Raw genomic sequence first — 24667 nt, 5'->3', positions numbered from 1 at the left:
CGCAGCGGCGGGGGGCGCGTTAGACCGCTGCTATGAGCAGAGCCCAGGGCCTCGGCTAAAGAGCTTTGCCGTCTCAGTAAACACCCCACACCAAATGTCCCCTCGGAGCACCCTGCCAGCTGTTACCTCCGTTCTTTCTGAAGCATAACGAGGGAAAAAAAAAGCAAGGGAAGTTTTATATTTATATTTTTTAGGCATTTAAAAAAGATTCCCCCCCCCCCCCCCGCGCGCTGAGGGCTGTGAGATAGAGTGCGGTGGGGGAGGAAAGAGAGGGGCAGAGCTGAAACCGGGCCGTCCGGAGCGTTGCCCCCCTGTGTACCTGGGGGTGCTGAATGCAAGCTCTGCGGAGCTCCTCCAAGCATAGCAGCAGCAGCTCGGCAGATGTAGATGTGTGTGTATGCTTAACCCTTTCTTGGCTCTTTGGATTTATACCATGCTGAAGATCCTCACCAAAAAGCTCAGGAACCAGAGTTTGAATGAAATTCAACCTTTCCAGCTAAAGGTAAGAACACCCAGTTTGGTCTTGGATGTTTTTTGTACCCTTCAGGTAATTAATAATAGGGATAATAAAAGCTATTAACTTTCAGTTTTTATTATGCTGGGCCAGTTCTTCTCATCCAGTGTGTTTAGTAGGAACTGGCCTAGACTATATTCTGGTTACTAAAGTCTTGTTCCTTTGCATTCAGAGTTACCCTGCACAATTCAGTGGTAACACGGAGGGGTGAATAAAGGCATATGTGTCTGAATTTTTTAGTCTAGAAATATTTATTTTAAGAAAGTTTACATTTAGCTACATAGGCATATGCCTGTATATCTAGTTATCTGTGTCTGTGTGTAATCTGTAGTCCCTAAAGACCTCAGCAGGCTAGAACTGCACTGTGCTAGGCACTGTACACAAACAATTTGCCTTAAATGCCTTTCTGTTTGTTATTTACATTTCTCTCTCTTTTGGTTCTGAAGGCCGGGATTTCAGCTGAAGTTTGCAGTCTGGCTCACTACATTGACCTGTGGCTTTTCTAACTTTCCCTAGGTCCTTGTATAGTTTTTAAAAGGCATGCTAAGATCACAAATTCAGGATAAGGAATATCCAAGCCCTTCCTGCCAAATACAAGGAGGAATTTCTGAACTGTATGCAATGGGATAAAAATGGAGTCATGATGAGCTAGTTACAAAAAGTACCAGATTCTGATCTGGTGAAACTGTTGTGAATCTGGAGGTACCAGCTCAAATCAGTGAAGTTATTCTGGACTGGCATCGGTGCTGCTGAAAGTGCAACATCTGGCCCCAAATCGAAGTGRTATGGGAAAAGTAGCAGCCCTCATTGCTTGGAATGGGGGCTGGGGATCCACATACTCGACTCTAGTGGAGTCTTTTGTATGTGTTACACAGAGGCGGATTGCAGTGCGTCTGTACTTCTGCACAGTCACTCAGGCCAGGCTGATGGCAACTTTGTTAGAAACGGTACTGATATTTCCTCAAAGTTTTTTGTGTCCATGCACTTCTTTCTGCAAGGATTGCAGATTCTGTGTTTTTTAGGGGAGGGAGGATTAGATTTCTTTGGAAATAAAATAAGGGCATTGCATTAGGTTGTGGTGGACGGATTCAGTGCAGAATATCTCTGTGCAGAGGCAGTGGGGGATTTCTTTTGAATGTTATATCTTCGGGCCTTGTGGCTGTGATCACCTCCTCTATATTTACTGTTTTTCTCTTGGAACCTCAAGTTGTGAAACCACGAGAGTTTTCATAAAGAAATCTCGGGGGGATATATGCAGCCTTCAGGACACTGTGGGGGCACACAAGAAAAACTGTAGGAGTGGGTATTTGTAGCCATTTTGTTCACATTAGTGCTAGGTTTTGTGTTGCAAACAGGTGGGCTGCATTTTTGCAGCCTCAGCAGAGAAGATGGACTTAAGTTTGCAGTGTTTCTTGAAATTCTGATAAATAGACCATCAGAGGTAGCATTGCAGGCTGCCATGGGGAGTGGTACAATGACTGGTATACATGTGTATGGGCAGAAAGCCAGACTTTCAAACTCTGGATTTGCATATGTTTTGTAGGCCACTGGGGACCATGGGCGGCTGCCTCGGCTTACTCCAGCCTTGTGCCAGTGTACTAATTGCTTAATAGAGCGTGCAGTGCTCTGTCTTAAGTTTTGGGCCAGAACTCTTTGCAGGTGTGGACATAGGACAGGTATCACAAAGAGTGAGAAGAATGGGAGCACCCTATGGCTGGACTGGACACAGACAGTGTGACAGGTCCTGGTTGCTGGTATGATCTCTCTCCACTGCCTTCAGATGCTTGTGGAACAGCTAGTCGCAAGCTGAACTTCGGTGTTTTCAGCTTCCTCACAGTCTGTCTGTGACCCATGCAGGTGTGTATGTATTCTGGCACGCATTATTTAATAGGTCTAGTCTTGCTGACCTTGAACCTAGTGAAAAGTTAGTTAGGTGTGGGCATAAAATCAGGTCTGTAGTAGTGTCAGTGGAGAATGTGGGACTAATTTTGAAAGAATAAGAATGGATCTCCATTCACAGCCCAAAGCAAGAGCTTTCTGAGCTTTAAAAAACAGTATGCTTAGCTGCTTTTCTCTTTCATTACCCGCTTGCTTTTGGACTTTATGACCTTTCTTAGAAGTTCCTAAATTCAAGGGAAAACAAGCTGCTGTTGTGTTTCTAGCTCCCAAGAGTACTGCAATCAGGCAGAGTCCCAGGAGACTGTCCTTGGGGAGGTTTTCAACTCATTTTTTGTAAACTTGGAAATTTGGCTGACCTTGGATTGGCATCCAAACTTTGGGAATGTTTTTAAGATGAAATTTCTGCCCACTGTGAAGATCTTTATTCGGTACCATCTGTCCTGAATTGGTCTAGTGTGGCTGTGGTGGGTCTTTCTAGTCTTCCCCCACTTGGTAAAGCTGAGAGGCTGCCATTGCCTCATGTAAATGAATCGAGAAGTTACACATGCTTTGGGTGCTGAGGTAATAGTTTTTTTGTGTTTTTCTTTTGTTTGTTTTTGTTCTGTTCTTTTTACTAATGTTAGTCTTTAGGCACCTGACCACTAACTCTGCTCAGAGGGCTTTGACTCAGAGGTTTGCTGGTTCATGCTAGTGTTGCTGAAGAAGTAATTGTCCCCTTACTGCCCTTTCCGCAGATATTACCATAGTGGGAAGGGAGGGATTGACTGACTGATGTGTTTGCTCCTGGTATTTCACACACTGTTGGAGCAGCATGTACTGTTAGCAGTTTCTGCTTCTGGTAAGGATGATTGGGCTGTGAAGTATGGTTGCCAGGGTTCAAATTTGCTTTAGCCTGGGAGGACTGGTCCTGCTGATCCAGCTGTCTCCTCGCTGGATGTTACTACCTCTGTTGCAGGGGTGGATCAATGGCAGCGTGTCGTCTGTTGCAGTCTGTAGGCCAGCCCATTGGCTTTGAGTCCTTCAGCTGCTGCAGCTAAATCCRAGAAGGGATTGTGAACTGGAGCCTTATGCTTCAGCCTGTTGTTCAACCTCCTGCTTCAATGGTCTGGTGTTATTTGCTAGAGATTAGGCCAGATTCAGAATTCTCTGATTTTTGGCTGACTGTTGGAAATCAAGAGGCAAAAGCAGATCTAAATTTGCAGGTTAGGGTTGGTTGGGCCTGTTCCAGAGCAGACTTTGTGGGACAGGACAAAGGAGTAAGAAAAGGGGGTTGTGCACACTGTAGTGAAATGCTTCAAATAAGGGAAGAAAAAGAAGCCTGTAACTCAAGGGCTGAATTTTTATCTGGGCCTCCAGTATTACAGTCACTACACTTTTTTTTTTTTCATGGTTTTTGGATTGGTTAGCACTGAGAGCCTCTCCTGAAATGTAAGTCAAATTGTTCAAGATAGCTTTTTAAATATACGTTCTGGAGTTGCATGCGAGTTTGAGACCAGTATAGATTCCGAGCCTTCAGAAGTACTTTCCAACCAGAGTCAGAGTGCACTCTGCAAATGAAATGGCTTGTTCATCCCCACAGCTTGGGGGGGCAGGGATTTCTCACACAAATGCATCTTCTCCAAATCCTTCTTCAACTCTTGTGCCCTTGCATGTTTGTGTAGTGGATATAGTGTAGGTGTCTATTTTGTAAGCTTTGCTTGCAAGCAAGCTCCTTGGGGCAGGGAGCATCTGGTTGGAACAAGTCTGTGCATTGCCAGTCAAACTAAGCCCTTAATTAGYGGCCCTGGGTATTATCAGAATGAAACAGTTGGATTGTGGAGTATAAAAATTAACTGGCTGGAACACGTAGCTGAAGAAAACTAAGTACTTTGAGGGTGGCAATTCCTTCCAGCTTCGCTGTTGACACAAACAGCTTTGGAGGCAATGCAATTGATGCTTCAAACCACAGGAGTTGTTAAATTACTTTTGTACCTGGAATATTCCTTTTTGGCCTGGGCAGAGGTACTTAGGACATGTTTTGTCATTTCCTTAATGTCAATCAATGTAACAAAGTCTTATGTGGAGTCTGTTTTGGTAATGGAGAACTGCATTTTTCTGCTGCTTAATTCTAGCCTTATGCTTGCTTAAAAGGGAAGTACGGACCAGGTTCTAACGAAGCCACCCTGTCAGCTCTCCTCATGTATCCTCACAGCCTGTACACAGTGCTTATACAGCCATAGGGACCAGCAAATCATGCCAGTTATTTTCTGCTGGCACCTGCAAGTAGTCAGCTATGAGATTCTGTTCTGACTGGCCGGCCTTGACAAGTGACTGGGAGTCATCCCAGTTCTGTGTGAAGAGGGTTCAGTCATCTGTGTGCAGTGAATCTTGGGCTGGCAGGCAGTGACTCTGAGTCGCTGTCCTGGTGGTAGCTGGTTACTTTGCAGAGCCAGGGGTGTGTTCCTTAAATTTTGTCTTCTCAGCTAAAAAAAGAGAGAATCGATGTCTTTATTACTGACACAGAATGGTGCATTTTCAAAGCTCTGTATAAGGGCTTATGATTTTTGTGAATGAGGACAGAAGATTAATTTCCTCTGTTTCTTTGGGTTGACTGCTTGTCATGTGCTTGGCCAGCCACTGGTCTCCAGATTGACTGAAGAAAGCTTTGCACAGTAAAAATTTAGCTGCTTTTGTCTGCTGTAGTGTGTGAAGTGTTGTCTTCTTCATGGGCTTTCAACATACTCAGCAAACAGGTTCATTCCTCCAGGACTGTAGGACTTGGTTTTAAATTTAAACTTTTCTTTTACTAACTGGTGGTAACATTAGACTCTTTTGGTTCATCGTAATCTCACTCAGGAGGGGGACAAGTACTTGCATAAATGTAGGTGTGCAAGTATAGTTTCGGCTTTCAAAACGCCTACTAATACGCCTCGAGTTAGGCTTGTGATAATTTGGACTAAAATGATGTTAGTTGGTAAAAAATGCCGTGATAGATGGTATTGATAGACTTAGCTGAGGCAAAGGGCAGTACCGCTAGCCCCAGACGGTCAGAAGGTATAAACTGTCRAGACCTCTGCCTGAGGCCTTGTAAAATAATAGGTTTGCAGTTCTTTCTGCTTGGCTTCTAAGTTCTGAATCTTCAGGGTTTGTCATCTTCTCTGTGCAATCATCCAACACTGATGATCTCCCATAATGACTTGATTCCAGAGTGTGCAACTTCAGACAAACAGCAAATATTGCAAGCATAGCAAAATGGGAATTTCATTGACTCTGGGGCAGTTTAATGAGACATCCTGTCAGCTAGCCTCATTTATGACTAATATGAAAATATGGAATAGATTTTTTTTTAAAAAGCCCATACGCCTGTATCGCAAAGAAATCTCATTATTTTTTCTTGCATTTTGCAATTCCTGATGTTATTTAAATGAACATTTGAATTCTGAAAATGTAATCCTATTTATTTCGTTTTTGCATTTCAGTGGAAACAGATTAGTCCACCTTGCTTTGCAGGACAGTGAAGTTCTACATAATTTTCTGTTGTCATGCACCATCTTATGGCTCCTGAATTTATGTTGCACTGTTTGAGATGCTGAAAGTTTACCCAAGCAGAAGAATGGCTTATATTTGAATTAAAAAAAGAAAACAGACCCAGGCAATCATTTATGTTAATTATGGCTCTTACAAAACTGTGGTTTGCTGGTGTGTTTTTTCTTTTTTTTTCTCCCCACCCTCACCCCCAAGGCTCACATGCCCTTAGGACATCTCTGTGGAGTGCCGAATGGGCAGGGCACCACCACTCTGCTTAGCATGCCAATCCAGCCAACTTCCCTGGCTGTCCTTGGAGCACTCCTTGGGGCACAGGAGTGTTGTTGGGATGTCTCTGTATGGGAACCAAGGGCCTATTTTGCTTTCTCAGTGGGAAATATACTCCCCCCCACAGCGTAGGCAGCGTCAACCCCTCCTACCCCCACACATTTTTCTGGAGCCCCTGTTTTCCTGTTCACTGGGATTTGGGTTGCCAGGTGACCCAAGTCTGCCTAGCAACCAGTATCACAGGTATGTGTGCTCTCAGGGCTGTTTTCTCCTGCAGTAGCTGTTGTACGTGGCCATGGTCACAGCCTGTTTGGCCTCCTCTTACCACCACTGACCGGCAGAGTCAGCCAGCTAAGCTATTTTTGAATAGGTACCAGCACCACCCACAACCACGCAGCAGGAACACCCAGGCAGGGATTTAGAGGAAAGCCAATTAGCTGTGACCTTTATTTGCATAGAAGGCATTCCCCATGTAGCATGGACTGTGCTGTTACACAGCCTCTCTCCTCTGTGACTCAGGCCTAAAAGTTGATTGAGAGACTACGTGGCCCTATGCGACCTACACAGAGCTGTTCCGTGCCCGTCCAGGCACAGGTCTGCCTGAGCTGTGGGGACACACCACACATGTGAAGCACAGTTTGAAGACCAGTTTCTTCTGGATCTGCTTGGTCACTCCTTGAGGGTGGATAGCTCAGGGTGCCTCTGGACATTTCTCCCCTCTCTTGCTATGTTTTTCTCACTTCCCAACTCCATTATAACCTCCTCCCTACCATGGGTGGGCCTCTGGACACTGACCTGGCCTCTGTGTGTACCTTGGTCCATGCAAAGTCCAAATTGTTCCCTTGTTGTAGGACAGACATTCTGAGCTTAGGGCATCTCCCCAGGTGCTGACTGATGCAGAGGATGCAGATCTTATGTGGAGAGTGTCTCTTCTTTTTCTGTAATTACTGCCAGCATGCCAGGTGCTGGCCCAGGTAGACTTCCGCTATTCTCTCTTTGAGACAGCCCCAGCAGAATGGGACTGCTACAACAGAATACCCTTTGCCTATGTAGGCACATCTGTGAAGAGCTCATATGGTATCCTTTTTATTCCAGCCCTGATAGCTTCATGGAGGGTGAAATACTGTCGATACACATGGAGACTTCCTGGTGGACCTGGACATGGGAAAGTATCTTGCCTGGAAGATTTGCAGCAAAGTTGCTGCATAACTGCTCGTGCAGTGTTCTGGATTTTCCTAGTTGCTCTAGGATTAGCATGGCAGAACATCATCTGGGGGAGCAGGGGCTAAAAACCCAAGGAAAGCTCTCTGAGTGACTATCAAATTTTCAGGCAGTTGGTGTGGGCCAGTCTCTATTTCCAGTCCTCTTCTCCCCAGCTTGTCTTAAACAGGCAGCCTGCCCACTATCCAGGCTCACTGCAGATGTTAGTCACTGCTGCAGAGCCCCTTCAGCTTGCCAAGGCTTGAGCTGTGGTGCTGGGAAGGGAGATCAATGCCTGTGCCCCGCTGGTGTGAGACCTTCCAAATGGGTGTTGTCAGTGAGGGGATGTGGTGAAACCTCAGGAGGTGCCTAGCAGGCTTGGCAGACTGTGGGGCCATGGCTTGTCTTCCTCAAATCAGGTGCTGTTGTACAGGGCTGGGATGTCTGGGCTGGTTGGTCATTGTACCCAGCACACATGTGCCTGAGATCACCTTTGCAGCCCTGCCTGAGATCACCTCACAACCCTTGCTCCAGTGTCGGCCCATATGAGAAGACCTAGGAGTTCAGGGCTGGAAAAGCCTTCTGAGGAAGAAAGGAACCAGTGCCTGAGTCTAGGTGCTCTAAGGAGGTTTTCTGTTGGTCATGTCTCCCACTTCAGAGATGTGCTGCCCTGAGGTTTGTTGCCTGACTGCAAGGCAGATGGTCTTTATCTGAATTTAGAACTATGAAAGGGCAAAAAATGTCTGGATAAAGTACTCCCATATACTCCAACATACAGTAATGTCCGCAATGAGAGTAGACAGGCCTTGGTTTCTGATATTTCTAGGGAGCAAGCTATATTCGTTGGCCTTGAGTAGCTGATTAATTGAGTTGAGTTGACTACAAACTTGGTTTTGAGCCACTGGTTTCAGGGAGATCAAAGAATTCAAGTAGGTGATGGTGTAAAGGTCTTAACCACTCTCCCTCATTTTGTTCAGAAATGTGTCTCATTTTACTCCTTCCTTTACTCCTTCCTACTCCTTCATACTATTTCTCTGATGCAGGCTTTTTYAGTTTTTTGTTCTTTCAGAGAGATGCTTTGTTTTTTGACTGATGTCCTTACTTCTTGGCATAAGAGGCCACAATCCGCAATGCTCTTTATGGGCATAAGACAAGAGAAGAAAATTTCCTTTGGTTGAAGGGGAATTTCCTGTCTTGAGGAAAAGTGCCAGACAGGCAGCTAAATACACCAGTGTGCTGAAAGTCTGTCTGGATGTAAGCTGGGAAAATATCAAATAATGCTTCCATGTCCTATCACCCAGTTATTACACATAAAGCCAAGTGTTTGCTCCAGGCAGTTGTCTACAGCCAGACTGYTGGGGTGGGGGGCAAGAGGGGGGCTGGTGGTGTTTTATTATTATTATTTCCTAGGAGTTGGTTATTCATAAGAAATAAAAAGTTCTGTGGCCAAAGGTTGGTTAACAGGAGAGAACAGTGGTATTTGGTGTGGAACATATAAGTGACATCATTTAGAGGCTTAAAAAACGCTAGCTTCCATGTATGTATTTTTGTCCATAAAAAACCCTTCATTCTGACTTTGATAGAACAAGTCTTTCCTGAGGAAACTCCTCAGAGGTATTTTGCATTGGGCTGCAGTCCAATGCAAATTCCTCTGTCTTTCACCTGATATGGTATATGGGGTTGTCAGTTTAGTATGTAACACTTGGCTATCATGTCAGCAGTTGTCTGTATTGAGTGAGGTGAGTCTGGTCTGCAAGAACACCATCAGGTTTTGTTTTGGGTATCCACTTGTACTGTAACATTGCACATAAATATGCATGCCCTATATGGCCTATTTCCGTGAATGGACCTTAAGAGTAATGATCCCACATTAGACCTAGAAGCCTATCTCTCGCAGTGGGTGCCTGGGAAAGACTATAAGAACAGAGCAAACATACTTTGATCTCATGAACTTACAGAGACAGCAGTTCTGTCTCAGAATTAGTAATCCAGTGGACTTTTTCTTGCACCTGTCCATCTCTCCCCCTGAATCTGTGTAGAGTCTTTGCATTCACAGAATCCTGTGGCAATGAGTTCTACACCTTAACTACGTCTTGTGGAAGGATGACCTTTTGCTTGTTTTGAACCTGGCTCTTATTGATTTAATTTGGTGCTCTCTGACTCTTATATTGGAGGAGACAGTAAACATTCAAATCCTCTCTTCGTGCTGCTCATCTCTAACCCATCCCTCTGTGTGTGGGATGAGAAGACCACCTCTTTGGCCAGATTCTCCCAAGTGAGGACCACTGCAAATCACTTGATGCCTATCAGGAAAGGATCTGGCACACTGCGAGCCATGGCAAGTTTTCRCATAATGCTGACTCTGACTTTAAAGACACCTGACCAGGTGGATCAAGGGTCTGATCTTGAAGGATGATCCTACATTACTGGCTTGCTCCATGGTGAAACATCAAGTCTGATGTAAATCCATAGAGATGGAACTCTGCTTGCCCTCAGAAGGGTTAACCTGGGATTTTTGGAGGGGAAGAAACCTGAAACATTTGTGTTCTGGCCCTTGAAATGCATTTTCCCTCCTTACTGTAGGACGCTGTTCCTTGTGTTTGCAAATCTGGCTAATGTAGTTCGTTATGGCTGAGCAGAAGCGAGTGTCGAAAGAGATTTCCCAACACAGGCAGCTTCTCCTCAACTAATGAAGTATCTCACAGTGATGGCAGTTGCCCTCTTCAGGTCTTCTGAGGAGAGAATGGAAAAGCTGTTACCAGATCTATTATTTGTGCCAGCTCCTGTTAGGCTGCACTTGCCTGGCCGAGGGGGCCCATGGAATGATGGGTAGTCACTGTAAACTGTCAGAGAAGCTGGCTTGTGCAAAGGGACCTCTTCTCAGTGCAACAACTTAATAACTGAGTTAGGCTAGTGGGAATGGGGTGCAAGTTGGGAGGGGTGGGGAGACACATTCTTGTGGGCTAAGCAGGAATGATTGATCTGATAGCCATCTCTCATCCTCCCCTTTCCATGCCTGTGTGACAGATAAAATTGGCTATGCTGTAGGGGTCCTTCCACTTCTGAATGTCCCTTGTACTGGCTTCACCTTATGTCTGAGAGGGTTGTCTGCCTGTGATAAATAGCATGTATTTTCATCATATTCAGATGGAACTGAACTCAGCTCTGCCATTCAGCCAGTTCTCAATCCACCTCACTGTTCGCTCATCTAACCCACACTTCCTGAGCTTGTCTATGAGGATGTTATGGGAGACAGTGTCAAAAGCCTTGCTGAAGTCAAGGTAGACRACATCCMCTGCTCTCCCCTCATCTACCCAGCCAGTCATTCCATCATAGAAGGCTATCAGATTGGTTAAGCATGATTTCCCCTTGGTGAAGCCATGCTGACTGCTCCTGATCACCTTCTTGCCCTCCACATGCTTAGAGATGGCTTCCAGGATGAGCTGCTCCATCACCTTTCCAGGGATGCAGGTGAGGCTGACTGGCCTGTAGTTTCCTGGTTCGTCCTCCTTGCCCTTTTGAAGACTGGAGTGACATTGGCTTTCTTCCAGTCCTCAGGCACCTCTGCTGTCCTCCATGACCTTTCAAAGATGATGGAGAGTGGCCTAGCAATGACATCCGCCAGCTCCCTCAGCGCTCGTGGGTGCATCCCATCAGGGCCCATGGATTTGTGGGTGTCAAGTTTGCTTAAATGATCTCTAACCCACTCCTCCTCCACCAAGGGAAAGTCTTCCTTCCTCCAGCCTTTCTCTCTTGCCTGCAGGGTCTGGGATTTCTGAGGGCTGGTCTTAGCAATAAAGACTGAGGCAAAGAAGGCATTCAGTAACTCTGCTTTCTCTGTATCCTTCGTCACCAGGGCACCCACCTCATTCAGCAGCGGGCTCACATTTTCCCTAGTCTTCCTTTTGCTGCTGATGTATTTGAAGAAGCCCTTCTTGTTGTCCTTGACATCCCTTGCCAGATTTAATTCCAAATGGGCCTTAGCCTTCCTTGTTGCATCCCTGCATACTCTGATGACGTTCCTATATTCATCCCGAGTGGCCTGTGCCTTTTTCCACATTCTGTATACTTTGTTCTTCTGTTTGAGTTTTGCCAGGAGCTCCTTGCTCATCCATGCAGGTCTCCTGCCTCCTTTGCTTGACTTCTTACTCATAGGGATGCACCAATCTGAACATGGAGGAAATGATATTTGAATATTAACCAGCTCTCTTGGACCCCCCCTTCCTTCTAGGGCCCTAACCCATGGGATTCCTCCAAGTAGGTCCCTGAAGAGGCCAAAGTTTGCTCTCCTGAAGTCCAGGGTTGCGATCCTACTTGGTGCCCTGCTGCCTCCTCGCAGGATCCTGAACTCCACCATCTCATGGTCACTGCAGCCAAGGCTGCTCCCAACCTTCATATCTCCAACCAGTCCTTCTTTGTTTGTTAGTACAAGGTCCTGCAGCACACCTCTCCTTGTTGGCTCCTCCACTACCTGTGTCAAAAAGTTATCATCAGTGCTCTGCAGGAAGCTCTGGGACTGTTTGTGCCTAGCTGTGTTGTCTTTCCAGCAGATATCAGGGTGGTCCTGATGATGACAGATGATGACAGATATCAAGTCCCCCATGAGAACCAGGGCCTGGGATCGTGAGGCTACTTCCMGCTGTCTGTAGAAGGCCTCATCGACTTCCTCTTCCTGATCAGGTGGCCTGTAGTAAACACCCACAACAGTGGCACCCATGTTAGCCTGCCCTTTAATCCTTACCCATAAGCTCTCGACTTGCTCTTCATCCACCCCTAGGTAGAGCTCGATACATTTCAGTTGCTCTCTCACATAAAGAGCAACTCCACCACCTCGCTTTCCTGGCCTGTCTTTCCTAAAAAGTACATAGCCATCCATGACAGCACTCCAGTCATGCGAGCTATCCCACCATGTCTCTGTAACTGCAATGAAATCATGGCCCTGCGACCGCACACATATCTCTAGTTCTTCCTGTTTRTTCCCCATGCTACATGCATTGGTGTACAGGCATTTCAGGGAGGTAATTGAGCATGCAGGTTTCCCAGGAGGGGTGCAAGAGGATCCTCCATAGTCATGTCCCATGCACACTTCCCCAGCTGCATGCACCCACTGGAGGCATCCTGACTTGAGCCATGTTTTGCTGACTACCCTGTCTCTGTAACTTTCCCCTTCCCCCATCTTTCCTAGTTTAAAGCCCTCCTTACCAGGCTGGCCAACCTGTTGGCAAAGACATGTGTGCCCCTCTTAGTGAGGTGGATCCCATCTCTTGCCATCAGTTGTCGATCTTCAAACAAGGTCCCATGGTCATAGAAACCAAAACCCTGTTGCCAATACCAGTGGTGCAGCCAGTTGTTAACTTGGAATCCATTTACTCCTCCTCCCATCCTTCCCCCTCACTGGCAGGATTGAGGAGAAAATGACCTGAGCTCCCAAACTCTTGACTGCCGTTCCCAGAGCTCTGAAATCCTGTTTGATGGTTTCCAATTTGCCCTTGGTATCATTAGTGTGCGCATGGAAGAGCATCAGAGGGTAATAGTCTGATGTGTGGACAAGCCTTGGCAGTCTTTGTATGCCATCTCATATTTGAGCCCCTGGCAGGCAACAAACCTCTCTAGACAAGAGGGCAGGTCGGCAGACAGGTGCCTCTGTCCCCTGCAGCAGGGAATCACCCACAACAATCGCTCGCTGCTTCTTCCAGGTGTTCCCGCAAGACACAGGGTCTGTCCGCCCAGTTGCTTCCCTTGAAGCCATGCCCAGCTCCTCCTCAGCCTGAAGGGCACTAAACCTGTTCCTCAATTGCAAGTCTTCAGGAGGAGTAAGAGCCTTTCTCCTCCTTTGAGAAGTGACCAGTTTCCAGCCTTCTTCTACAGTGTTATGATGTACCGTTTCACATGGCACAGAGCCCTCCGGCAGCTCCACTGCTGTGGGGGGTTGGGATTCCTGGAGCTGTATGGTCTCTGAGAATACCCTGTCTATCTCTTGCTCATCTTCTCAGATGATACGCAGCCTGCTTACTTCCTCCCATAACTCCTTTACCTGATGACACAACTCATCAACAACAGCGCACCTTCTGCAGAAGAGCTGACTGTTAGCCTAGGCCTCATGGAGAGGCCCCAAGCACTCTCTGAAGCCTGAAACCTGTAGAGCTGCATCAGCTGTCAGAGGGTCTGTCTGTGTCGAAGCCTCTGACACAGCTGATGCAGCGACTCCAACAGCTACTGGGGAAGGTGCTCTGCGGCGTGTCATGACTGTATCTGAGGAAGCATACACTACTAGGATTGGAAACAAAGGTGCCTTCTTGCACCCTTCTGCACAAACTGCTGCGCGTATTGCTGCCTCTGTTTGCTGCACTCTAGGCCTGACTCTTATATAGGCCTCTCTCTAGCACTGACTCACAGGGTGCTTGACCCACCCTGATCAAAGGCCCCAGCTCCCTCTGATCAGTGGCAACCAAGAGAGCTCATTAGTGGCAGCTACACCTAGCTAGAGCTTCTCCCAGAAGTTAAGGCCTCCTGTAGTTGTCCTTGCCTAGATCCCCTTTCCTGTTAGCAGCAATCACCCTCTAGTTCCTCGGGGGTCCCAGAAAGCCCCCACAACTTCCAGCAAGTTCCTCAAAAGTTCTAAGCAGAGCCCAGACACTGTTGCGCAAGCTGCTGCGTCTGTTCGCTGCCTCTGTTAGCTTCCTCTGACAGTGTTCAGAGCTGAAGTTCAGCTGGAAATTAGAGGGAACCAAGTCACTGTAGCTTAATGTAGGTGGATGAGGCCCAGGAATGAAGGTGGAGCTATAGTTTTTAATTCTTCAGGCTCCTCCTTGTCTTTCTGGACTGCTGTGCTGTGTGGTGTTAACACTGCTGTGTGACACCATTCCTGCAGGGTGCGAGCAAGGGGAATGTTAGGGCTCCCTGCTGTGAACTGTCAGAGGTGCTGACCTCCTTTGCAAAGGGATCTCTTCTCAGCACAACTGCTTTGTAGGTTGCTTCTTCTGTTTCTGATGCTTTATTGCTGTTTTTTTTTTTTTTTTTGCTAATTCCCTTATGAATTATATATGTAAAATGCTGTCTTCACGCTTGTAGAATGAGAAATACAACAGGTGGATAGTAGTCTTCCAAGAGAGTCCTTAAAACTTGGATATGGATAAGCTATAAATCTCTTCATCACATCCACAAAGCCATGAGTGGAGTCACAGAGGTGGAGAGAAACCTATTGTGTGGCTCCTGCTACATGCACATGACCGCTGGCTGAGGCCAGACGAACTGGGCATTTTTACCGAGCAGAAACTGAATGGCGGAAGGAGAGTAGGAAACTTGCCAGAGACTTGTTGGAAAGTGATGCATCTGGAAGCTTCACTTACAGGTAGAAGTGGAGTTGGAGGGGTGTGGGGTCTCTGTCACCATAATTAGTGTTGTAAACCTTAACCTGCCCCTTCAGCTAATGACATAGTTTTGAGACATGCAAAAATTCTTGCTACCAGAAAGGACAATGTATATCACAATATGGAACTGTAGCATTCCCCTGGCCCACGTACAGCAGAAGTAGTATTATTCAGTAAAGCATAGTGGTCCAGGAGGACAAGAAGGAACTTAGAGGATTGAAGGCTGTATTTTCACCTTTGTTATCAGGCCACATCCATCTGCTGAGTGAGGGCTGTGGTGACTTATTACCATCTCTAATTTCAGTTGTTGTGAGCTGCTGAACCCTGGCCCTGAAGATAACTGCAGCAATATTTATATAAAGAGGTTTTGGTTCTTGTACTGGCTTGAGTTTGTCTTGAGTGAGATTTAATAGAGGGATCTTGGCTAGTCTATTCTAAAAATATTTGCTCAGAGCTTCTGAGAACAGACCCATGGTGGATAGGAATCAATGGAAGAAGCTGTTGCTGTGATTCATCTGATACAGGTGTGTAAGACCAGATCTCTAGCTGTCGTAAAACAGTGTAGCTCAACTGTAGGCACCAGCTGAATTCTGCTCCCTGTGATCCAAGACCATTAGATCTCTGCCATTTCTGGTGACTTACAGAGTGTACATGATCATGCACCATGGGCTCATTAGTGATGTATATTGTGCTTCTCTGGAACAACAGTGAGGCATTGGGACTTGTTGCTCTTTCCCCAAAGCTCCTGATGCTTTTGTCTTTGGTCCTCCCCTGCAGAATATTCCCAGCTTAGCCCTGAGAAGGGCAGGGAGAAATCTAGAAATGGGTGTTTGATATGGATTCTGACTGCTGCAAGAGAACTGATGTGGGGGAGATGGGAGTTGCAGAGAGTCCAGCTGTGCTTTGCAGTTTTGGCATGAACAATATTTTGACTGGTCTTTTTGGGCCCCTTCCCAGTGCTGAACCCAGCCACTGTGCTTGGGAAGTTGACTCTGCATGGAGTTCTCTGATTCAATCTACTTGCAAATGAGTATCCCAAAGCCCAGGGCAGTGGCCTGTCTCCTCTGTACTTCCAGTCAGGTTTGGCCACAATTGTGACTTCTTTCCAGGAGCCCTAGACATTAGATAAACAAACTCACGATGCAAACAGTGTCTTCAAAACAGGTATTAATTTTGTCCATGGGAATACAGGAGAGTGAAGGAGAAGACTTAAAGCAATAAACAGACAACATGCATACGCGTGTGTGTGTGTGTGTGTGCAGACAAACACACACACACACACTCATGCACATCCTTACTGTTCTCTGTAAGCCTAGCATTTTCCTTCCTCAGGATCTAGGTAGCCTGACTTAAGCCCATGCTTCTGGAAATCAAGATTTGTTCTGTCCCACTCTGAACAGAAGCTCAGTTTTCATGCTCTCTGGTTAAGAACTTCCACCAACTTGCACCCTGAGAGTTGCTAGTCACGGTGTTACTGCAGGCATGATACCCTGCAGCCTACATGCATTCCTGATGCAGGCTGGGAAGCAGGGGAGCAAGGAAGGAGGGAGCCCTGCTGCTTCAACTGGTACAGAAAAAAACTTTAGTGATGGAAGAACAGGATTTTTCCAGCTTGAGGGGAAAAAGTGAGTGAGTGAAGAGGCTCTTCCAGTTCAGTTCATGGAAGAACTTCTCCCCCTACCTTTTTCCATCACAAAACAGCTTGTGTCACAGATGTGTTTAAGTATCTTCAATAACTGCATCATGGGGTATCCTGCGAACAGTAGGAGCAAACTCTGCAATCAGCACAGGAGAAGGAACTTTGTGTTTCCCTCTCTCTCCTCCCTAATGGCATAGAAACATACTTCCCCCAAATTTGGACATCCAGATCAATGCTGGTTGAAATGGCTAGGCAAATGGTTCTTCATTTACACCCACATGCTCACCARCATTGCTTCTGTGCTCACAGATGCTCACACGTGCATGCTTCTACAACACAATACCGCTTCATTCAGTGGAATGCTTTTGAGGAGAGGAAGTGTTATTGTTAAAGGCTAGGAGTAGTCAAGGAAGAGTATTTATCTGTAATTAGTCAGAGGATTGTCTTTTGGTTCCCTGTATCCTTTTAGTCACCGAAAATTCTTGTTATCCCTAGACAAATGTCTAGTCCCCTTCTCAATCTTCTGCTAAACTTTGTCTGTGTGGTATGGCAAGGAGTTTTAAATGTGAACTCTACGAGGTTAATATTCAGTCTGCTACGAAAGCTGGTGTTCTGTTAGGCTTGGAACACAGGAGCTAGGGTCTCGTACGTGGGAGCTGGTGGAGTTTGGAATAATTCAGTTTCCAAAACCATGATACAGTTTTTGAAGAATTTACTAATACTAATAAAAGGAGAATTTAACAGTATTAAAATAGAAGACCTTGCTAAATGACAAATGAGAGGAAATCATGGTGTCTGAAAGACAAGAAGACCAAGCAGAAGGGTATTATATGTGCATGTATATAACCCACACCGTAAAACACCCCACAAAATTGGAAATGAGAGGGCTTATGAAAGACAGTGTATGTTATGGGACATCAGAGGCAGTATGACTTTTGAGTCTTGTCTTCTTTTAACTTCATGCATGTGTAAACTGCACAGTTGATAGATTTTAAAGCTTTTTTGTAGTTAGCCTGTGGTGTATATTTTGAAAATAYGGCAATTTCTTATGGGTAGTCTGTAGCAAGGATATAATAAACTCAGTGGGGATAATGAGATGAAATTGAGATAAGTAGAAATCAAGCCTGAATGTCAGGAGAAATGTGCTGTGGTGAGATGATCTAAGAGAAATGATGGGAGTTAGGAAGAATGGCTGAATAGGTGTCTCTAGTTGCCTTGATTCTGAAAACAGTGCTTAATATATTGCTCATAAAAATCCCAGTTGGTCAGAAGAGTGGGTGCTTTTTTTTCCCCTCCCCAAGGCTAGCATCAGGAAGATGATTAGCATGACTGTGGGAGCCCCATTTTTCTATGAAGCCTTTTGTATTGTCCTATTCACTTTAATTTCTTTGGGATATACAAAGGGATCAAATCCACAGACTCAGTTTCTTCTTGTTTGAGAGAGACTTGTCTTCTCTCTTGAAGGTGCTCTGAACTTCTAGAGAAGCATTCAAGGCAGTTCAGGGTGAATTAGTCTTGGGCTGCCTGTGAGACCAGGGAGAGATTACTGGAAATGAGTTGTCTATGACGAGACTTAGGGCTGGCTATGTTGTGTTTGTATGGGGAGAATTGTATATATTGGAAAGTCAGGACCAGTAGATATAAAGACCTTCAAAATGTCAATCATTGACTCAAATCTGGCTCTTGATTTTAATCATCTCAAGCCAGTGATATTGTGTGGTAGCTCTTTGACCTATATGTGCTAGATGTTGCTGCCTCATTTTTGGAAGCAGTGCCATGCCCTGTATTGACATGTACACAGTGCAAACAGTAGAGCTGATTAGTTTCCCTTGCAGTACTGTCAGAGCCATTAAACCTCATTGAAAATCCTGCCACATCCAAGGGAAGGGTTTTTATGTGGGAATGAGCCATGAACTAAGGTCAGTACCTCCCAAGTTAGAATTGGAGCCTTAGCTTTTATGTTGAAGACCAGGCTTCTGTCTCTTTGTACAGCACCTAGCATAATGGCACCTCAGGCTCAGCTGGCACCTCTATAAACTACCATGACATAAACAAGGTATTATACCTGCTCTGGGGACAACTAGAAGCTGCTAATTTGGCAATATTCCTCAGCACCAGCTGCCTTTATTAAATAACGTATGTGTGTGAATACATACAATAAAATTGTAGTTACTGTAGAAAAATAATCCCCTGTGTTTACTTCAAGAATATTAGAAATCAGGATAAATCTGTGCTACTTTCCCCATTCATGATTTGAGAGCTGGAAAAGCAGTTTAAAAGAGACCAACAAGATAGGAAAATATTTTCTAGCTTCTTACAGGGCAATGTAAATATAGAAGGACAAAAGGTACCTCTAAAAGGGGAGGAGGAAAAAGGTGGCAACAAACTTTTGCATAAAAAAAACCCTGGAGGATGGTGACAGAGTAGGTGGGTTGACTTAACAGCTGTCAAACTCCATGTCAGCCAGGATTTCTCTGCTATTCCTGTTATTTCTCTGTATTTGGTGTACATGTCTTCCCCTCACAGGCATCCAGTTAAGTGTAGTTGCTCTTTTGGGTGCCAATGAGGTCAAAACACTCTGAGGACGTTTCCTTAGGAACAATGGTGGAGGCGAAATGGGTTTGTATCAGTGTAATGGTTGCATGCTGCCTCACCTTCTATAAAAGTTAGGAACAGCACATCAAACACTTTTAAAATGGAAACACAGCATGTAACCTTTTGAAACCTATTGCCATTGGATACTGTTGTGGGCAAATAACTTGCAAGACTCAGACAAAGCTATGAATGATGGGAATGTCTGTTGTTATTTTTGATAAAAAGGCATAAGGGATAAAAAGCTCATCTTGCAGTGATCGTGTTGTTCAAGAATTGTCTCTTGTAAGGGTTTCTTTTGAAGTAATACATTTTCCTTTGACTCATTTGGTTTTGACCACTGCCAGAGGCACATACTAAGCAGCATATCTCAGAGGTTTGATCYGATATAGTAACTAGTGACTTCCAGGTAACTCAGCAGGAATTGGATCTATCTTACCTGAAAAACTTAACTTCAGAACTCTCAGCCCATCTCAAGAAGAAGTTACCAAGTTTGTTCAGTGTTAGAGTGGGTATTTGGGTATAAGGTGAGTGGTTTGGTCAGGTCCATGCAAATCCCAAAGCAAATATTTCTGAAAATTCCTATTACACAAAATATGAGTTCTCTGTACTCTTGGAGCATCTAAGAGTATTCAGTGATATTGCAAGTGCTGACAGGGAGAGCATACTGTTATTGTTTATGTTTCTGTGAAATTGTGTTTCTTTTTTTTATTACATTCTTCAGAGCTGTCTTGTACAAAAGCAAGGCGGTAAAGATGTGTCTGTTCTTCGGTGGCTTGTGTGTGTGTCTTCAAGGGGGATGTGTGGGCACATACATAAGATGGCTAAAGTGACACGCCACATCCATTTGTGGGTGCCTTACAAGATGATAGTGCTGTTGACAGGATGTGTCTTTGTTTCAGAGGTGGGTTTTGGAGATTTAGTTGTCCATGTGAGGTGGATGTGGTAGGTCGTGATGGTTACAACTTGTGTGTCTGGGGCGCTAAGGGCAGGGTATTTTTGTTTGTGCTTGGGAAAGAGTTGGCGGTGTGGTAAGGTGAAAATAGTGGTAGACTGTGTTTTGTGTTGCTGCAAGTAAGAGGGGTACAATGAAAGTTTGAGGTTGGGAGATGAGGATGTGTATACAGGGAGGTGCTACAACAGAGTGTGTGCGGTTAGTTGGGGTGGACGCCTGCAGGATATGGGTGGAGGAAGTGGCTTTGGCAGCAGCAGGCGCAATATTCAGTGTTCACAATGAAGCCTTTTCTTTCTATTTGTCCCCTAGATCTCCTACCCCCCAAGTGATGAGGACAGCGACGACTCTGAGGGAGAGAACCAGGAACTTGCTCAGATTGACAGAGGTAAAGGGACAAGATAGGAGGGCCCTGGGATGCTACAGTGGAAGTGCATTTTGCTTTTTGTCTCTGCTTGCAGAAGTGCCTCTTTCCCAGTCCCAGCTGTATCACAACCAGGTTCATTAAGTCAGTCAGCTTGAAGTCTTTGGGACCTCACAGGGAGAAGCTGGTGTTATCAGATGCTGCAGTCGCACTTTGCTTGAAAAAGGTAGAGGTCGTTAACCACAGATTAAGATGCTGCAGACCTGGGGTAGCAAAGGTCTCCAATCAGGTCAGCAGCCTGAATTGAGTGCTGGAACTAGCACTCCAGTTTCTATTCCGTGCTTGTGCATCTGCATCATCTTGTTCCAGGTTTCCTCTTCCTTGCCATTTCCAGGCTTGACCTTCCCTTCCCCCATCCCTGTACTCATTTGTCAGATTAGCTCCCTCCCTCCCTCCTGTACCACTGGTATTGGGCAGCTCTATCCTTGGACCTAGCTGAGGATCTTTGACAGAGGAGAGACAGATGCTTTGCCATAGTTTTTTGGACCTGGCATATAGCAGCTTAGAGCTTCAGTGAAAGGGAAAATTCTGCTTGGCCCCATGCTGAAGCATGTTTAGCGTCAATGAAATCTGCAGGAAATGTGCCTGTTGAGCTCTGCTAAGTCTCTGCCCTTTGTGCATGCCCTGTGTTTTATCTGGGGCTCATAATCTGGCCAAATTTAGGCAGATTTTTATGCAAGGATGGGAGAAGTTAAATTCCTGACCCACAGGACATGTCCTGCCAGGATTCTAATCCCTGCTCCAGACATTTAACCTAGAAAAAGTTCAGCAGAACAGTTAAAAAGGTGCACAGCTTGTGGCTGAAGGCAGACTCTTTTATCTGGCAAACTTTGTAATTGAGGACCTTTACCTCCAAAATCCCAAATCTTTGCTATTTGAGCCATAGACCTGTTTCTTAGAGTAATGTAACTTACTTAACCTCATCTTCCCTGAGAGCTGGTCACTAGACTAATTTTTCTGGATAGAAGCAAGTGACTGATAGCACATTTTGTAAGATAATGTCTTCTGCAGATTCAGGGAATGAGGTGGGCAACAGATCCATATTCTTGCCATACAACTAGACTTCCAGGTGACAATTTGCAAGGTGGTATCTAGCAGACTGGTCTAAACTAAGATCTGGGAACTTCCACAGGGGAGCATTCAGCAGGAAAGTATTTCTTCTCAGGAAGGAGGGAAACCGTTCAGAAATTTACTTGGGAAGAAGTAAAGAAAACAGTTTGGGAGAGCAGGCCTGGTTTGATAGGGCATGAATGCAGATCTGCTATTTCTCTTCTTCCCACCAGAGAGAAGACGGAATTGTACCTTGACCCCTCTGGCCACCAACCAGCTTCAGAATCAGGAAAATCAATGCTGCAAGGTTCGGGCCCTTTTTCATGCCAGCCTGGATCGCCACAGCTCGGAAGAGGAGCTGGAGCGTATCAACCGAGAATTCGCTGCTGAGAAAAGAAAGTGGTCCCAGGTCAGCAGGCTTGCCTGCTGCAGTGACAGCAACAACACATCCTCCAGTGACGAAGAAGTGAAGAACTTGTGCACCATGTCCTTCCAGCCTGTAGCAGAACAGGCTGATAGCCTACACGCTAGCCCAAGCCCTGTGCTCTTCAGTGCCTCCCCTCCTAAGAGACTCCAGCCCCTGGTGCGGAACCCAGCCTCCAGACCTTTAATCTTCACAAGTGTTGGGGCAGGCTTTGAGCAAGTCATGCCTTGTAAGAGACATCGACAAGGATATGGGGATAAGGTCAGCAGGCCCAGCCTGGACCTGGAAAAAATGCAGCAGGTAAGRTGGAACTTTGTACAAGGAAAGCAACATCGCTTGAGAACAAGTGTTGTGAGCAAAGGGGAAGAAGAGTTATTGAGGCAGGGTTCAGACAATTCATAAGGCTTCTTCTTCTTGTGATCGCATCTTCAGAGCCATAATCAGTACTTCTGCTCTCTGTCTAGGATAAACTAGGCCTAAGTTTAGGGAGGACTTCTCTTTAGAAACAAAGCCTCTGCTAATTAAGTCTTTCTTGCCAGAGTTGGGCTGTTCTCTTTCTACCCATTAAGAAGGAAGCATCCCTACTGGCCAGTTTATCACATGACATAGGAACAAAATCGCTGGAGTTCACTGCAGTGGAGTTACCCCTGGTGCCATGAGCTGACCCATAACATTCACTCCCAAAGAAGTGGTTGCTCAGGGCTGTATAAAGAAATATCTGAGAGATGAAAGTAGTCCTAGATGTGATGATGATGGATATCACTCCACATTTTTTGACCTCCTTGGGACTAGGTCTCCTTTTTCCTCCTAGGGGTTTTACAGCAGTGCAAAACAGTGTGTTACGTTCTTACCAGCTTACAAATAAAAACTGTTTACAGTTTGCTCTAGGTGCAGTTATTCCTGATTTTGCAGGACTTTTGGAGGGAGTTTGAAATGAGCTGTGTAAATACTTGGAGTTTGGGAAATCCTTGGAGGCTGAGAAATGTGGTAAGGAATAGAGCAGTGGCCTGCCTGGTACTGGTGGGGTGAGCTGGCCTGTGCAGTGCCTATCCAGCACCTCTCTTTCAGAAGGTGTTGTTGCAGAGTTAATATTTCAGCTCTTTATTATTTATCTTTCATCTTGCGCTGGTATAGTGTCTATTTGAAAGAGTATCTGCAGACATCTGCTGACCCTGGTAAATTGCAGTAAGTTAAGGACAGTTATTTTCAGTTCTGATTTCTTCTTGTTAGGGAAGAATTTCCCTGGTTCTCTTTGGTTGGATGTACCAAATTTAATCTCATTAACATCCCCTTTAAGCCTATGAGACAGTCCCACTAAAAGAAAGGACTATGTATTTATTTTCCAAGATGTATAAAAGCGAGCCCCCTCCATTTCCCCATTACATAGTTGCCTGTTCTCAATCCTGTTGGCAGCATATATCCCATGAATGCATAATGTAGAGTCTTGTGGTTTCAGTACAGTTTTCCTCACCCCCTCCTTTCCCTTCTTGCCAAGTTTCTGCTCATAGAACATTCAAAAGGCCCAGTCCTGCATTTCACATCACCCAAGTCTTCCACTGATACTGACAGACTTTTAAAATTAGTCTCACATTGTAATGAGAGGAGAAAAAAGCTGAAGAGCCTGTGGCCTGTTCTTTTTTTTTGAGAGKGTGTGTGAATACCTTTCAGCCCAGGTGGATTCTCTGATTCAAATTCTAGATTAGCATCTACCTGCTCTGCCTTAAGTCCCCTTCAGCAGTGTGTTTGGGAGTGTGCTGGCAACATAGACATTGAGCAGGTTAGAAGCTAATTTGCATAAGCTTTCCAAACTGTTGTGGTTTTTCTGGGAGACCTTATGAGAATGGTTTGCTTCCTGGACCTTCTGCTTGCTACACTTCTGTGTTAATTGTGGGAATGATTCTTGCAAGAACAGTTGAAATCTGATCTTTTTTTTTTAGTAACATTTTTATTGTAAATGTCATTAACACTTCTAGTTTTTGGAATCCCAGCTTTAAAAAAAGGAAATTCAGCTCATGGATTTGATTTAAAAGTATGTACTTTTTTTTGCACCCCCCCCCCCCCTTCCCCAGCACGCACGCGCACACACACACACACACACACACAAAATGGGATGCAGCCTGAATTCTGTAACAGGGAGTGTGGTCATTTGTATTTTTTGGGGGGGGGTTAATTTTCAACTGGTAAAAGCTTGAAGCTTTATGAATCGTTCTTGTGTGATCTAGAAAGTCTTGTTCCCTGCATGGTTTTGCTTGCAACCTGTACTTGCTTCTGTTACAAAAATCATGACAGAAATAATCAATGATCTTGTTTCTTATGGCAATGATATGAAATCTGGGTTCAGTTTTGAGTTCTGCCACAGAATCCTTGTGTCGAAGTTAGGCAAGTCATGTTCAGTACCTCCCTTCCTCATCTATAAAATGGGGCCAGGGTGTTCCTTTCTTGATCTGTCTGCATTCTCCAACAAAAGTGATTGTCTCTTGCTAAATGTCTGGGCAACAGTTGACACCATGCGTTTTTTAGTCATGAATACAATGCAAATGAGGAATGATAATATTAACTGGCTACTTCAAGGTTCTACCTGGGCTCTGAACATCAATCTGTTCTTACTTTGTGATTCTTATCCTGATTATAATGTGCTTGGCCATGAGAATACAGCTGATAAACTTGATCTATGGAAACTATTTTGAGTATCAGGTGCAGTCTCCACTCTTGTCCCTGAGCCTTACTTTCCATTCCTGCAGTTCTGTGGAGCTGACAGTAGATGACAAAGAATACCAGGCAAGATTCATTTGTGCWGTGAGCAAATGCGTT

General features: G+C 45.3%; 1 protein-coding gene across 2 annotated transcripts in view; it reads left to right on the top strand.

Moving 5' to 3' along the window:
• Positions 1-6: 6 nt before the first annotated feature.
• The window catches only part of LOC112962916, a 45325-nt gene continuing 20664 nt past the window's right edge, over positions 7-24667 (top strand). For both annotated transcript variants that reach the window (XM_026059499.1, XM_026059501.1), the window contains exons 1-3: positions 7-502; positions 20271-20346; positions 21666-22156. In XM_026059499.1, the coding sequence (XP_025915284.1) occupies positions 398-502; positions 20271-20346; positions 21666-22156 (672 nt within the window). In that variant the 5' untranslated portion in view covers positions 7-397. The remainder of the gene's footprint in view (positions 503-20270; positions 20347-21665; positions 22157-24667) is intronic.

The sequence above is a fragment of the Apteryx rowi genome, unplaced genomic scaffold, assembly GCF_003343035.1.
Source record: "Apteryx rowi isolate R43461 unplaced genomic scaffold, aptRow1 scaffold_158, whole genome shotgun sequence".
NCBI classification, from domain to species: domain Eukaryota; kingdom Metazoa; phylum Chordata; class Aves; order Apterygiformes; family Apterygidae; genus Apteryx; species Apteryx rowi.
This window is presented reverse-complemented; position numbering and strand designations above follow the sequence as displayed.